General features: G+C 42.9%; 1 protein-coding gene across 1 annotated transcript; it reads right to left on the bottom strand.

The window, feature by feature from the left end:
• Positions 1-182: 182 nt before the first annotated feature.
• si:dkey-121b10.7 (heparan sulfate glucosamine 3-O-sulfotransferase 6) lies at positions 183-10,441 on the bottom strand. Its single transcript, XM_055057853.1, has 2 exons — positions 9,843-10,441; positions 183-912 (listed from the first exon to the last, which is right to left on the bottom strand). Exons 1-2 carry the CDS (start codon positions 10,271-10,273, stop codon positions 294-296), a joined length of 1,050 nt encoding a protein of 349 aa, XP_054913828.1. The 5' UTR covers positions 10,274-10,441; the 3' UTR covers positions 183-293.
• Between the last annotated feature and the right edge of the window lie 3,521 nt (positions 10,442-13,962).

The following is a 13,962-nucleotide window of genomic DNA, read 5'->3' on the forward strand; positions in this document are numbered from 1 at the left end:
TCACACAATGCAGCCCTTTGATTGGGCGACAGGAAAGCGTCACTGCGTGGGATAGTCAGAGAGACGCTACTGTTATGACATCAGGTTGGGTGTTTGGGTCTCACCCTGCCGGCCCAGTGGCGGTGAACACACTGGGCATAAAATGCAGAACCGAACCAAGCCGGCCCATATCGGACCGCTCAGTGGAATCAATAAGGATAACTTCTGCAAGGACCTTGAGGACCTAAAAGTCTCTTTGGAAAAGCTTCACAGCCAGGCTGGCATTGACAGATGGCGGACGTTGGTGGCGCCGTTCAGCTCCAGCCAAAGTCTTGGCCGGTCATTTGGTAGAACTTGAGGTTAAAGGGTCTGTAGAAGTCTCTGAGCCTGAGCAGAGCCTCAGGCGGTATCTGAGGATGCGGTCTACCCTTCGACTTGCCCAGGCAGCGTGGCCGGCTGCTGCCCTCAGGCTTCTTCAAGCAGGGAAAACCTTTGGTCTGGTTGAAGTAGAAGTGTTTGTCCGTCACCACGCGTTTGAGGCCCAGAAAGTCCTGGACTCTGCCCATCTCCCCCGCCGGGTCCGTCACCAGCCGCTCCCCACTTACAAACAGGAAGCGCGACAGAGGAAAGTAGCGCAGCCAGTTCTCCAGGTGCTTGGCGTAGATGCCGATGCGTACGGCGCTCCAGGACGTGTCGATGAGCGCCGTGCTGTCATTGCGGAAGGCCAGGTTCTGGAACGGCGGAAGCCCAGGAGATTTGGACAGCGTCTGGGTGTAGTCAGAGATGGCCCGGGTCACTGGGTCTCGCACCACCACGATGAGTTTGGTGTGGCGGCTCATGGCGTGGACGCGCCGCGGAGCTTCTCTGGTGATGAAGTAACTTGGAGTCTTTTCCATGGTGATCTGGCCCTCCAGAGTCCGAGGCATTAAACTCCTGCGTGAAAGACAAAAAACAGAAAATAATTAGTTCATTTAAACGTTCATACGGAAAGTTTTCCCACTTTTCTGTAAGTCTCTTTAATTTTGCACTTATTAACAATTCCTTACAATGAATATTTTAAGCCTGAGTTTAACTTGGTGAAGTTGGGAGGAAAACAAGGATATTAAAAGTTATCAGAACCTCTTTATTCCACCGTCTGGAGCGTCATGAAACAGGAATGTGTTGTCATTTTGGAGCTAGCTAGAATTAAAGCTGACCAGAGTCGGATTAAAGCGAATTAACTAGAGCTGGTGTGAACGCAGCCTGCTTGTTTCCAGTTTCCTGCTCTGCAGATTATTGTTGTCAGTCTGAAGGTTCTGGTTCTGCTGGTAGAACTGGAACCGGGTCACACGCTTGTCTTTAATCTGCTGGCTCTGCTCTCTATGAAGAACCAGATTAATGATCTGTAAACCTCCTGAAACACCAGAACAGGCTGAACATGGAAGGAAAATCTATTTGTCTTGTGTCATTTTCTACATTCAAGATCAAGCACACTGCAAAAATAGAATGTAATAACCTCTGTCTTTTTCTGTGAAGAGCAAGAAATACAGCTCCTTTCACCAAGTCAAGACAAGATGTAAATAATGGAGTTAGTTCATGTGTAAGCAGTGAAGAATGCCAGAGCTGCAGCTTTGAAGGAACCCTGGGCTGATTTCCATGCTTCCTCTCCGTCCTCAGCAGGCATGCGGTGGCGGTCGGGTCGGAGGCTTCGTGGTTGGTCTGTCAGTGAAGGTCTTATGAAGCTCTGATCCAACTTTACACACTTGGTTCCAAGTCCAGCATGTCCTCTGGCGTGCGGCGCTGAGCGCACCGCCTCGGCTCCTCTCCAGAAATGTCTGAGCTGCATTAGCGGCTGGAGCGACGCTAACCAGAGGAGAACACAGCATCCCAGACACACAGAGGTTTTGGAAGGTGGTGGAGTTTTATGGTTCGTTCTCTTTAGGGATCCTTTAAAATGTCAGTTTGGAGCCAAAGTTTATACCTCAACCTGCCTGCTGGAACCTGGATGGAATCTGGTGGATCAGCAGATTATTCCCGGTGACTGACCGAGTCCTTCGGAAGAAACAAGCTTTATGTCTTATTTATGACCCAAAAGCTGCTTTTAAAAGTAAATTCCAGCTTTGGATAAAAACTTGCAGAGTTTCATGGCGAAAGGTTTTTCTGCAGTGATCCACCTAAAACTTCAGATCTCACACTATCTGTGTTTTCACATTCTTCTAAAGACTATCAGTGAACATGCCAAAGCCATGAAGGGCTTCCAGGAAACAGGGAAAGTTTTGTTCTTTAATGAACATATTCAGAATTCAGTATAACGTTTGTGTCTCAGAAATGTCTCTCTCCTTTCAGCTGCAGGAACAACGTTTTGTTTTAAGAATTACGAGAAAAACTGGATCAAAATGGAACAATGTGTTGAAGGCTGCGTTCAAGTACTTCTTGTGTCTCCTGCGGCTGCAGGGAGACGGTCGAGTGTTTGGAGCAGAAAATCAGTTTAATTCCAAGCTGCTGTCCTGCTGCAGGCTCCGGGGGCCTCCATCGACTCTGTGATCCAGAGCCGCAAGCAGCAGAACCAGCAGAGACATGGCGGATAGTGCAGAGGCCTGCTAATGCTAATGCTAATGCTATGCTGCGCTATGGAGGGAGAGAAGGGACTTTCATCTCATTAAACTAATTCTGTGTCAATCTATGTCAAAATTCAAGTAAATAACCAAATATTCATCTATGTATTTCAGTTATGTTAGTATACAGAAATAATCGCAAAACTTTTGTTTTCCTTGTCGTAAAATTTGTGAACTTATCCACACTGAAAGCCTTTCACAAATTAATTTGGTAGGTTTGAGTTTTCAGACTAGATTTTTCTGATGCTGCATAAATAATTTCAACAATTTTGATTTTGACAAAAAAAGTCAGAATTTTTCTTTTTCAGTGGCACTAATTGTCTTCCGTACTTCTCTGATTTATGCAGACGATTCTTAATCTGTCAACTGGGAAATTGGGATTGAGGCCAGTTTGGGCCACTTTCCTCCATTCTGGTTTGTACACAAACACAGAGTTAAACTTTCCCTCATTGCATCTGTGAGCAATGAAGCTTCCTGTGTGTGTGTATGTGTGTGTGTGTGTGTGTGTGTGTGTGTGTGTATGTGTGTGTGTGTGTGTGTGCGCGTGCGTGTATGTGTGTGTGTATGTGTGTGTGTGTGTATGTGTGTGTGTGTGCGCGTGCGTGTATGTGTGTGTGTATGTGTGTGTGTGTGTGTATGTGTGTGTATGTGTGCGTGTGTGTGTGCGTGTGTGCGTGTGTGTGCGTGTGTGTGTGCGTGCGTGTGTGTGTGTAAGAGAGAGCATCGCCATTAAGGAAAGTTTTTCTGGGTTAAGAAGGCTCTGGAAGCCGTGAACCGTACGGGTTGTTCCAGACCTGAAGCCTCAAATGGAGTCTTCCAACCTTAAGGTCAGGGTGAAGGTCAGGGTGGAGGTCAGGGTGGAGGTCAGGGTGTCTGTTTCTCTCTTGGTGAGGTCACTCGGGGGCACACTGATCATGTAAAGAAACATCATCATGATCAGAGTTGTCTCAAAGTTTCATCTCAGCTTTCCTTCACTTTTCCATCTTACTCCTCTTCCTCATCGTCCTGCTCCTCTTCCTCATCGTCCTGCTCCTCTTCCTCATCGTCCTGCTCCTCTTCCTCATCGACCTGCTCCTCTTCCTCATCGTCCTGCTCCTCTTCCTCATCGTCCTGCTCCTCTTCCTCATTGTCCTGCTCCTCTTCCTCATTGTCCTGCTCCTCTTCCTCATCGTCCTGCTCCTCTTCCTCATCGTCCTGCTCCTCTTCCTCATCATCCTGCTCCTCTTCCTCATCGTCCTGCTCCTCTTCCTCATCATCCTGCTCCTCTTCCTCATCGTCCTGCTCCTCTTCCTCATCATCCTGCTCCTCTTCCTCATCGTCCTGCTCCTCTTCCTCATCATCCTGCTCCCTTCCTCATCATCCTGCTCCTCTTCCTCATCGTCCTGCTCCTCTTCCTCATCGTCCTGCTCCCCTTCCTCATCGTCCTGCTCCAGTTTGATAAACATCAGTAATACCTTCCATCTTCATGATATTTACATCAGAGGTTATGTCTGAAGCAAGAATTGTTACCAAACCTGTTAGATATAGATTTGGATGAGGCGTCCAATGAATCTAAACCCGTAACTGGTTTCTGGTGTTTATTGAGTCTGATACGTTAGAGTTAGAACTTTTTTAGGGACAGGAATTGTTATATTTCCTCAGGAAAGTGAAGGAGGGTTCTTTCAGCCTGCTGGCTGGCAGTGTGTTGCTGCACAGATCAATAATCCATTTATAACTGAACATTTCAGCATTTCTGAATGCTGAGCTCATTAACAGGATGTTACTATTATTGATATTGTTGGTAATTTTGGCAGAATGACTGAAGGTCAGAGGTTACGTCACTACATGATGTAAATCCTTCGGTTCTTGGTGGTTTGCAGCTCATCTGGCCGCCTGGCAGGCGCTTGGCGGTGAAAAGTGTTTTTACTGAGGAGGTTTGCATCACTGGGTAGGTCAGTAGGAATGTGTCTGGCTGAGAGGAAAAACAGAGGCGTAACGGTTAATAGCCGCGTCTCAAGGCCTCAGAGAGAGGAGGTCAGTCAGAGTTTCCTCTCAGGAACCAGAACCAGAACCAGACAACAGGAGAACCTGAGCGTTAACGTCTCAAGGTTTCAGAAAAGCTCATCTTCAGCTTGTGATTCTGAGAGGAAGTGGACTGCTGGTCAGTTGCTGTGAAGATTATTACACGTTAGCATCACATGCTAGCTCTTTGAGACGTTGGACGTAAAAACTTCAATTAGATCAACTTTTCATGTCTTTCTATTGATTTTTAGTTGTTAAATAACTCATGTTATGGGCTAATGTTAGGAGCTAGCTTAGTTCATTTGTGCGGGCTAAGCTATCCACATGCTAGCTTCAGCCTCTTATTAAGAGAAAATGTAAACATCTGATTTAAATCAAAGTGTATAAATGTCAGATCTTTTCAAAATGTCCATATAATGCTTTATCATTGCTTCTGTTACTTTCTTTATTTATAATAAGCTAGCAAGCTGCTAGCCATAGCCTCAAAATGCTGCAGGATGCTAAAACCTTTGTGTTACCAGAGATGGACGAATAATTTAATACCTCCAGCTTGATCCTTTGGAGTTACCATTATTTACTGTCCCTGAAAAGAAACCTAAATAAATAACTGGAGCATTTTCTGTGCTAGCTTGTAGCAGCTAGCCTGTTCAGTTCAGAAACATTGGAGGTTTTTCTGTAATGGAGGACATCATGGAGGCAGGAAGTGTCACTCTGTAATCTGCCCATATCTGCACCAGTCTGTTGGTTCCTCCCTCCCCAAGATCAGGCAGGGCGTGGCCCCCCGCCGCCCCTGTGGCCCCTGGCTGCTCCAAGATAAAACCACACAAGGAGACCAGTGTGGACCAGTAGGAACACAACTTCTGATTTTCCCATCTGATAACTTAAGAGGGAGGGAGCAATTAGTGGCAGTGACACACACACACACACACACACACACACACACACACACACACAACACACACACACACACACACACACACACACACACACACACACACACACACACACCCACAGGCTCAAACACCCAGGCTGAATGAAGCCGTGTCATTCAGGCTGTCAGTTTCCTCTTGAAACCAGTCCAGTAAACCAAAAAAAACATTGCAGACTCAACATCTCTATCTGTCTGAAGAGGAAGAAGGTCTTCCTCATCAGTCATCCTCTTAAATGCGAAACAGGTCTAAGGTCCATTTTCACTCCACCTCCATTCATCATCAGCTCTGATTCATTTACAGATTTATCAGTTCCACTTCCTGTTTGAGCTTACAGTGTCAGTTCCACTTCCTGTTTGAGCTTACAGTGTCTATTCCACTTCCTGTTTGAGCTTACAGTGTCTATTCCACTTCCTGTTTGAGCTTACAGTGTCTATTCCACTTCCTGTTTGAGCTTACAGTGTCAGTTCCACTTCCTGTTTGAGCTTACAGTGTCTATTCCACTTCCTGTTTGAGCTTACAGTGTCTATTCCACTTCCGTTTGAGCTTACAGTGTCAGTTCCACTTCCTGTTTGAGCTTACAGTGTCTATTCCACTTCCTGTTTGAGATTACAGTGTCTACTCCACTTCCTTTTTGTGATGACAGTATCTACTCCACTTCCTTCTATTCCACTTCCTGTTTGAGCTTACAGTGTCTATTCCACTTCCTGTTTGAGCTTACAGTGTCTATTCCACTTCCTGTTTATGGTTACAGATCGTCGCATGGCATCGCTCCTCTAAAGATCTGAATAAGGATCTGAAAAGTGTGGTGGACCACTGACAACTGCTCGTGTTTCAAGTGCAGATTAGAATGGAAACAGTCAGCTTTCAAGTGGATTTAGGTCTCTGGACTTTGACTAGGCTGTAACATGTAAATATGCTTAGATTGAAGTGATTGTACCTCTGGTTGCATATTCCCTCAGGATGATGCTGCCAACACCATGTTTCACTGTCTGTCCAGAGTGAAGCGACAAAAAGTTTAAAGGTCATGTCAGAGCTGCGAGAGCTGGTTAAAGCTTTCAACAGAACCAGAACCAGAACCTGTGTAGACGGACTTGTATTGAATAAATCAAACTGGGTTATTTCTGAGGGAAACTGGTGGTGGTGGATTTTATAGGGCTGAATATAAGCATTCCACACATTTCAGATTTTAAGTTCTAACAGAAAACCTGATCAGGTTTAACTGTTTAACTTTTATGTGTTATTTGATAAAAGCTCAATAAAAACAGAGTGTGTGAATCAGTTCATCTGTTCCTCAGAATCATTCACTCAGATCAACTGTCTCCACTAAACAACCCATAAAAACACCGTCTCCATGGAGACAAAGGGAAAATAAAATCATGATCAGCTGTTGGCGTGGAGGAAACAGCTTATCAATAAACCTGATTTAAGTCCTGATGGCAGCAGGACGAAGGCAGTTTGGTTGGGTTTTAAAAGCTCCCCTTTAAAAACGACGGGCCCTGAATGCAGCGCAGGTCTTCCTCTCCTCTGATTTTCCCGCAGCTCCACGACGCCAATCAGAACCAATCAGAACCAGTCCCGCACCGACCCGCCAGCAGAGGAACCGGGCCAGAACCCGCTCAGAACCTGAAGCCCAGTTCCAGTGAAACTCAGATCCCAGATCTAAACCATTAATTACAGCAACTAAAGACGAAGAACCATTAAAGTTAAAAACCAGCTGATACCCAAATAAATCAATATTCCTTATTGAATATGATGAACAAGTAAAATAGTCAAGTTTAATAAAAATATCTTTCTGCAGAGACTGTTTTAAATATTTGTTTCCATAAGCAGAGATTCATAGTTAGGAGACAGAACCTGATTGGTTCTGACTGGTTCTGACTGGTTCTGACTGGTTCTGACTGGTTCTGACTGGTTCTGATTGGTTCTGACTGGTTCTGATTGGTTCTGATTGGTTCTGACTGGTTCTGATTGGTTCTGACTGGTTCTGATTGGTTCTGACTGGTTCCGATTGGTTCTGATTGGTTCTGACTGGTTCTGACTGGTTCCGATTGGTTCCGATTGGTTCTGACTGGTTCTGACTGGTTCTGATTGGTTCTGACTGGTTCCGATTGGTTCTGATTGGTTCTGACTGGTTCCGATTGGTTCTGATTGGTTCTGACTGGTTCTGATTGGTTCTGATGGGTTCTGACTGGTTCTGATTGGTTCTGATTGGTTCTGACTGGTTCTGATTGGTTCTGATTGGTTCTGACTGGTTCTGATTGGTTCTGATTGGTTCTGATTGGTTCTGATTGGTTCTGATTGGTTCTGACTGGTTCTGATTGGTTCTGATTGGTTCTGATTGGTTCTGATTGGTTCTGAATGGTTCTGACTGGTTCTGACTGGTTCTGATTGGTTCTGACTGGTTCTGACTGGTTCTGATTGGTTCTGATTGGTTCTGACTGGTTCTGATTGGTTCTGACTGGTTCTGACTGGTTCTGATTGGTTCTGATTGGTTCTGAATGGTTCTGATTGGTTCTGACTGGTTCTGATTGGTTCTGACTGGTTCTGACTGGTTCTGATTGGTTCTGATTGGTTCTGACTGGTTCTGATTGGTTCTGATTGGTTCTGACTGGTTCTGATTGGTTCTGACTGGTTCTGACTGGTTCTGACTGGTTCTGATTGGTTCTGACTGGTTCTGACTGGTTCTGATTGGTTCTGACTGGTTCTGACTGGTTCTGATTGGTTCTGATTGGTTCTGACTGGTTCTGACTGGTTCTGATTGGTTCTGATTGGTTCTGACTGGTTCTGATTGGTTCTGACTGGTTCTGACTGGTTCTGACTGGTTCTGATTGGTTCTGATTGGTTCTGACTGGTTCTGATTGGTTCTGACTGGTTCTGATTGGTTCTGACTGGTTCTGACTGGTTCTGACTGGTTCTGATTGGTTCTGACTGGTTCTGACTGGTTCTGATTGGTTCTGATTGGTTCTGACTGGTTCTGATTGGTTCTGACTGGTTCTGTCTGGTTCTGATTGGTTCTGACTGGTTCTGACTGGTTCTGATTGGTTCTGATTGGTTCTGACTGGTTCTGATTGGTTCTGATTGGTTCTGACTGGTTCTGACTGGTTCTGATTGGTTCTGACTGGTTCTGACTGGTTCTGATTGGTTCTGATTGGTTCTGACTGGTTCTGACTGGTTCTGATTGGTTCTGATTGGTTCTGATTGGTTCTGACTGGTTCTGACTGGTTCTGATTGGTTCTGACTGGTTCTGACTGGTTCTGATTGGTTCTGATTGGTTCTGACCAATCATTTTTGATTCTGGTTTTTCTTCATGACATCAATAAATAAATTGTTTCCTTTAACACAACAAAAGGACATAAACATCCTGAACATTTCAGAAGGTAAAATTTACTTCAAATTTAAACTTTCAGCAATAAAAATAAATATGTAATGGTGCATCTGTTATGAACATTAATCCTTCATTTAAATAGGACAATAACTCATTGAGTTTAAAAACTCTTTACCAAAACATGTCAAAATATGAGATCAAACACACAAAATACATAAACTAAGCTGTGCTATAAACATAACATATAAACTAATTAGATTAAACTGCATATTTTTTCATAAACCTTAAACATTTTTTCTCAGGTTAGTTTGATTCTATTTAACAGATCAAGAAGCTTAAAATTATGAGGAGGAAAGAAATGAAAGCAACAAGAAGCAATGAATCAATTTTTTGCATAACAATTTCAAATGTACTTAATTTAATTTCTGGTAGTTAAAATTTGTTGACTGAGACTTTATTGGTTTGGTTTTTATTTCCATTTTATTTATGGTTTTTACTTGCATATTTTAAAAAAGAGGGAGAACTGGCATTATTATGTTATTATCAATATATTATGTGAAAATGGTCTCAAAACAACATGATCATTTATGCAGTCATTTGTTAATGAATCTACGGTTATTGTATCATTTATCATTACAAATTTCTTAAGAATTTTGATTTATTGTTGTTTTGTTAAAAACTGACATAAATATTATTTTAAGCTGTTTAAGCATCAACAAATATTTTTCTAACTTGGTGACACCCTGAGAAGCTTTATCAAAGTGCTTTTCCAGTCACAACATACAGTTCAATAAAAAAGAATAATTAGTGTATTTAATGATATTTATCGCAATACTGAAACATCGCGATGACGTTCTGGCCCCATATCGCGCAGCCTGACTCTGAACTTTGACAGATTTAATGTCATTGTTACCAAACATTCAGGCTGCAGAATTAGTTCAGGAAGTTGTTCTCTTCATTTTGCTCACCACCATGTCTGTGTTTGAACCTTCCTGCAGGTGCAGGTCTTACCTGTACCAGCCCAGCCCCTTGTCGTAGCAGCGGTCGAAGAAGTGCGGCTCAGCGCCCACGGCTCTGACGTCCGGGTGGACCCGCAGGAACTCCAGCAGCGCCCGGGTTCCGCCCTTCTTTACCCCGATGATGATGGCCTGCGGGAACTTCTTGCTGCCGAAGTTATTAGATATGGAGATGTTGTCGGGAGACCGCAGGCCGCCGGCGGGGTCCGCCAGCCGGTGCCGTAGCAGCTGAACCTCGGAGCCCAGGAGCCGCTCGCCCGCCGGAGCGCCGCTGCTGATCAGCGGCCGGGGCAGCGCGTCGCAGCGGCTGCTGAGGCAGTAGCAGAGGTAAGAGAAGAGGAGGATCATGGTGAGGAAGACGGGGAGCCTGGACTGCGCCTTCAGGTGTCCGAAGTTGAGCGCAGCTCTCCATCTACTGCATCCCATGGAGGACGGAGCGCAGGCAGCATGGCACGCCGAGGGACTTCATGGTTCAGCTGCGAACCGGATCATCTCATCCACAGGCGCAATGTGCGCCAAACCTGCCCACTGCGCGTCACAGCGGAGCGCCACGCATCCATCACTGAGGGACCCTCACGTCCCCCAGACTGGAGAGCAGCATGCCGGGATGTTCGGCTTGTCCTCCCCGGGTTCTGGTCCCTGTGCTCCACGGGAAACCCACATCCACGCCCCGTCCGTACAACACACGCCCCCTCCGGTTCCAGCCCACGCTGCGCCACGGCGCGCGGAAATAACCCCGAAAATAACGATTATCCGGTCAAAGAGGAAAAAGTCTCATGTCAAATGATTATTAGAGCAATTTCAGAGGAATATGGTCGTTACTTTAATGATATTTAATGCGCTTTTAATGCGCTGGTAGGGAAGGAGGCCTGAAGGATGATGGAGGAGGAATATTAATCTGTGATTGTCGACCAGACTTCATTTCTCCTCATTTCCTCTCAATCCTCCAATCTGCAGCTTCAGCTCCAGATTCACGGGGTTCAAACCAGCAGACCAGAGGAGAGGAGCCGCCCGCATGGCCACACACACACACACACACACACACACACACACACACACACACACACACACACACACACATACAAACACACACACACACACACACACACACACACACACGTACGCACGCACACAAACACACACACACACATACAAACACACACACACGCACACAAACACACACACACACATACAAACACACACACACGCACACAAACACACACACACGCACACACACACAAACGCACACACACGCACACACACACGCATACGCACACACACACCTACACACACACCACACACACACACACACACACACCTACGCACACACACACACAACCACACACACACACCTAGACTGTAACTAATCATGATGCGTTCAAAGACCATGGAACTTCTTAAACTCAAATGAACTTTTCTTCACAGACAAACTTTATAAATTGGTTATAAAACATTATGTTTTCCTCTTTTACAATTAATATTGCAGAATCATTGACTTACTGGACTGGTTTGAAGATGAACTTAAATTCATTTACAAGCTCTTTATGTTCAATTTGATCAGCTTCACATAACTTTTCCCAGTTCTATTATATAGTTATAGTTTGTCAGCAGAGTGGAGTTCAGACTATCTATCTATCTATCTATCTATCTATCTATCTATCTATCTATCTATCTATCTATCTATCTATCTATCTATCTATCTATCTATCTATCTATCTATCTATCTATCTATCTATCTATCTATCTATCTATCTATCTATCTCAGATGTAACTGAGGATGGATTATGATGGAATCTGCAGAATGGATAAAAAATATTTTCTGTTTTCTGTTGATCTTCTGTTTCTGTCTGACTGTGAAAACTTTTCTGTTTCTAGCTGCAGCAAAAGTGATGAATAAAATGCTGGAGCGAGTCAAACTGGCTTTATGCACCACAGAAAACAGTGAATGAATTTGATGTCACCTAGAAACTAAGAAGAGAACTCTGCTGTGGTTAGCTGCTGCCTAAGTATAGCCATGCAGCCATGCAGCCATGCAAGGCCACATTAGCACAGGGGTGTGGCTTGGAGCGCAGCAAGGAAGGCACTCTAAGTGGCAGACAGGAAGATACGGGACTGCAGCCTCCTGGAGGGAACACAGAGGAAACTGAACCAGGTTCAGTTCAGCAGCTTCAGCCTCTGGACATGAAATAAAACACAAGTAACAAAACCAAGGAACAGCTGAATAGCAGGCAGTATCATCTAAAATCAGGTAGTATCATCTAATATCAGGTAGTATCATCTAATATCAGGTAGTATCATCTATTATCAGGTAGTATCATCTAATATCAGGTAGTATCATCTAATATCAGGTAGTATCATCTAATATCAGGTGGTGTCATCTAATATCAGGTAGTATCATCTAATATCAGGCAGTATCATCTAATGTCAGGTAGTATCATCTAATATCAGGTAGTATCATCTATTATAAGGTAGTATCATCTAATATCAGGTGGTGTTATCTAATATCAGGTCGTATCATCTAATGTCAGGTAGTATCATCTAATATCAGGTAGTATCATCTAATATCAGGTAGTATCATCTATTATCAGGTAGTATCATCTAATATCAGGTAGTATCATCTAATATCAGGTAGTATCATCTAATATCAGGTGGTGTCATCTAATATCAGGTAGTATCATCTAATATCAGGCAGTCTAATGTCAGGTAGTATCATCTAATATCAGGTAGTATCATCTATTATCAGGTAGTATCATCTAATATCAGGTAGTATCATCTAATATCAGGTAGTATCATCTATTATCAGGTAGTATCATCTAATATCAGGTAGTATCATCTAATATCAGGTAGTATCATCTAATATCAGGTGGTGTCATCTAATATCAGGTGTATCATCTAATATCAGGCAGTATCATCTAATGTCATGTAGTATCATCTAATATCAGGTAGTATCATCTATTATAAGGTAGTATCATCTAATATCAGGTGGTGTTATCTAATATCAGGTCGTATCATCTAATGTCAGGTAGTATCATCTAATATCAGGTAGTATCATCTAATATCAGGTAGTATCTATTATCAGGTAGTATCATAATATCAGGTAGTATCATCTAATTCAGGTGGTGTCATCTAATATCAGGTAGTATCATCTAATATCAGGCAGTATCATCTAATGTCAGGTAGTATCATCTAATATCAGGTAGTATCATCTATTATCAGGTAGTATCATCTAATATCAGGTGGTGTCATCTAATATCAGGTAGTATCATCTAATATCAGGTGGTGTTATCTAATATCAGGTAGTATCATCTAATGTCAGGTAGTATCATCTAATATCAGGTAGTATCATCTATTATCAGGTAGTATCATCTAATATCAGGTGGTGTCATCTAATATCAGGTAGTATCATCTAATATCAGGTAGTATCATCTAATATCAGGCAGTATCATCTAATTTCAGGTAGTATCATCTAATATCATCTAATATCAGGTAGTATCATCTAATATCACGTAGTATTATCTAATATCAGGTAGTATAATATAATATCATTTAGTATCATCTAATATCAGGTAGTTTAATCTAATATCAGGTAGTATCATCTAATATCAGGCAGTATCATCTAATATCAGGTAGTATCATCTAATATCAGGTGGTGTCATCTAATATCAGGTAGTATCATCTAATATCAGGCAGTATCATCTAATGTCAGGTAGTATCATCTAATATCAGGTAGTATCATATATTATCAGGTAGTATCATCTAATATCAGGTGGTGTCATCTAATATCAGGTAGTATCATCTAATATCAGGTGGTGTTATCTAATATCAGGTAGTATCATCTAATGTCAGGTAGTATCATCTAATATCAGGTAGTATCATCTATTATCAGGTAGTATCATCTAATATCAGGTGGTGTCATCTAATATCAGGTAGTATCATCTAATATCAGGTAGTATCATCTAATATCAGGCAGTATCATCTAATTTCAGGTAGTATCATCTAATATCATCTAATATCAGGTAGTATCATCTAATATCACGTAGTATTATCTAATATCAGGTAGTATAATATAATATCATTTAGTATCATCTAATATCAGGTAGTATCATCTAATATCA

This window comes from Poeciliopsis prolifica, unplaced genomic scaffold (assembly GCF_027474105.1).
Source record: "Poeciliopsis prolifica strain line A6 unplaced genomic scaffold, Auburn_PproV2 SCAFFOLD049, whole genome shotgun sequence".
NCBI lineage: Eukaryota > Metazoa > Chordata > Actinopteri > Cyprinodontiformes > Poeciliidae > Poeciliopsis > Poeciliopsis prolifica.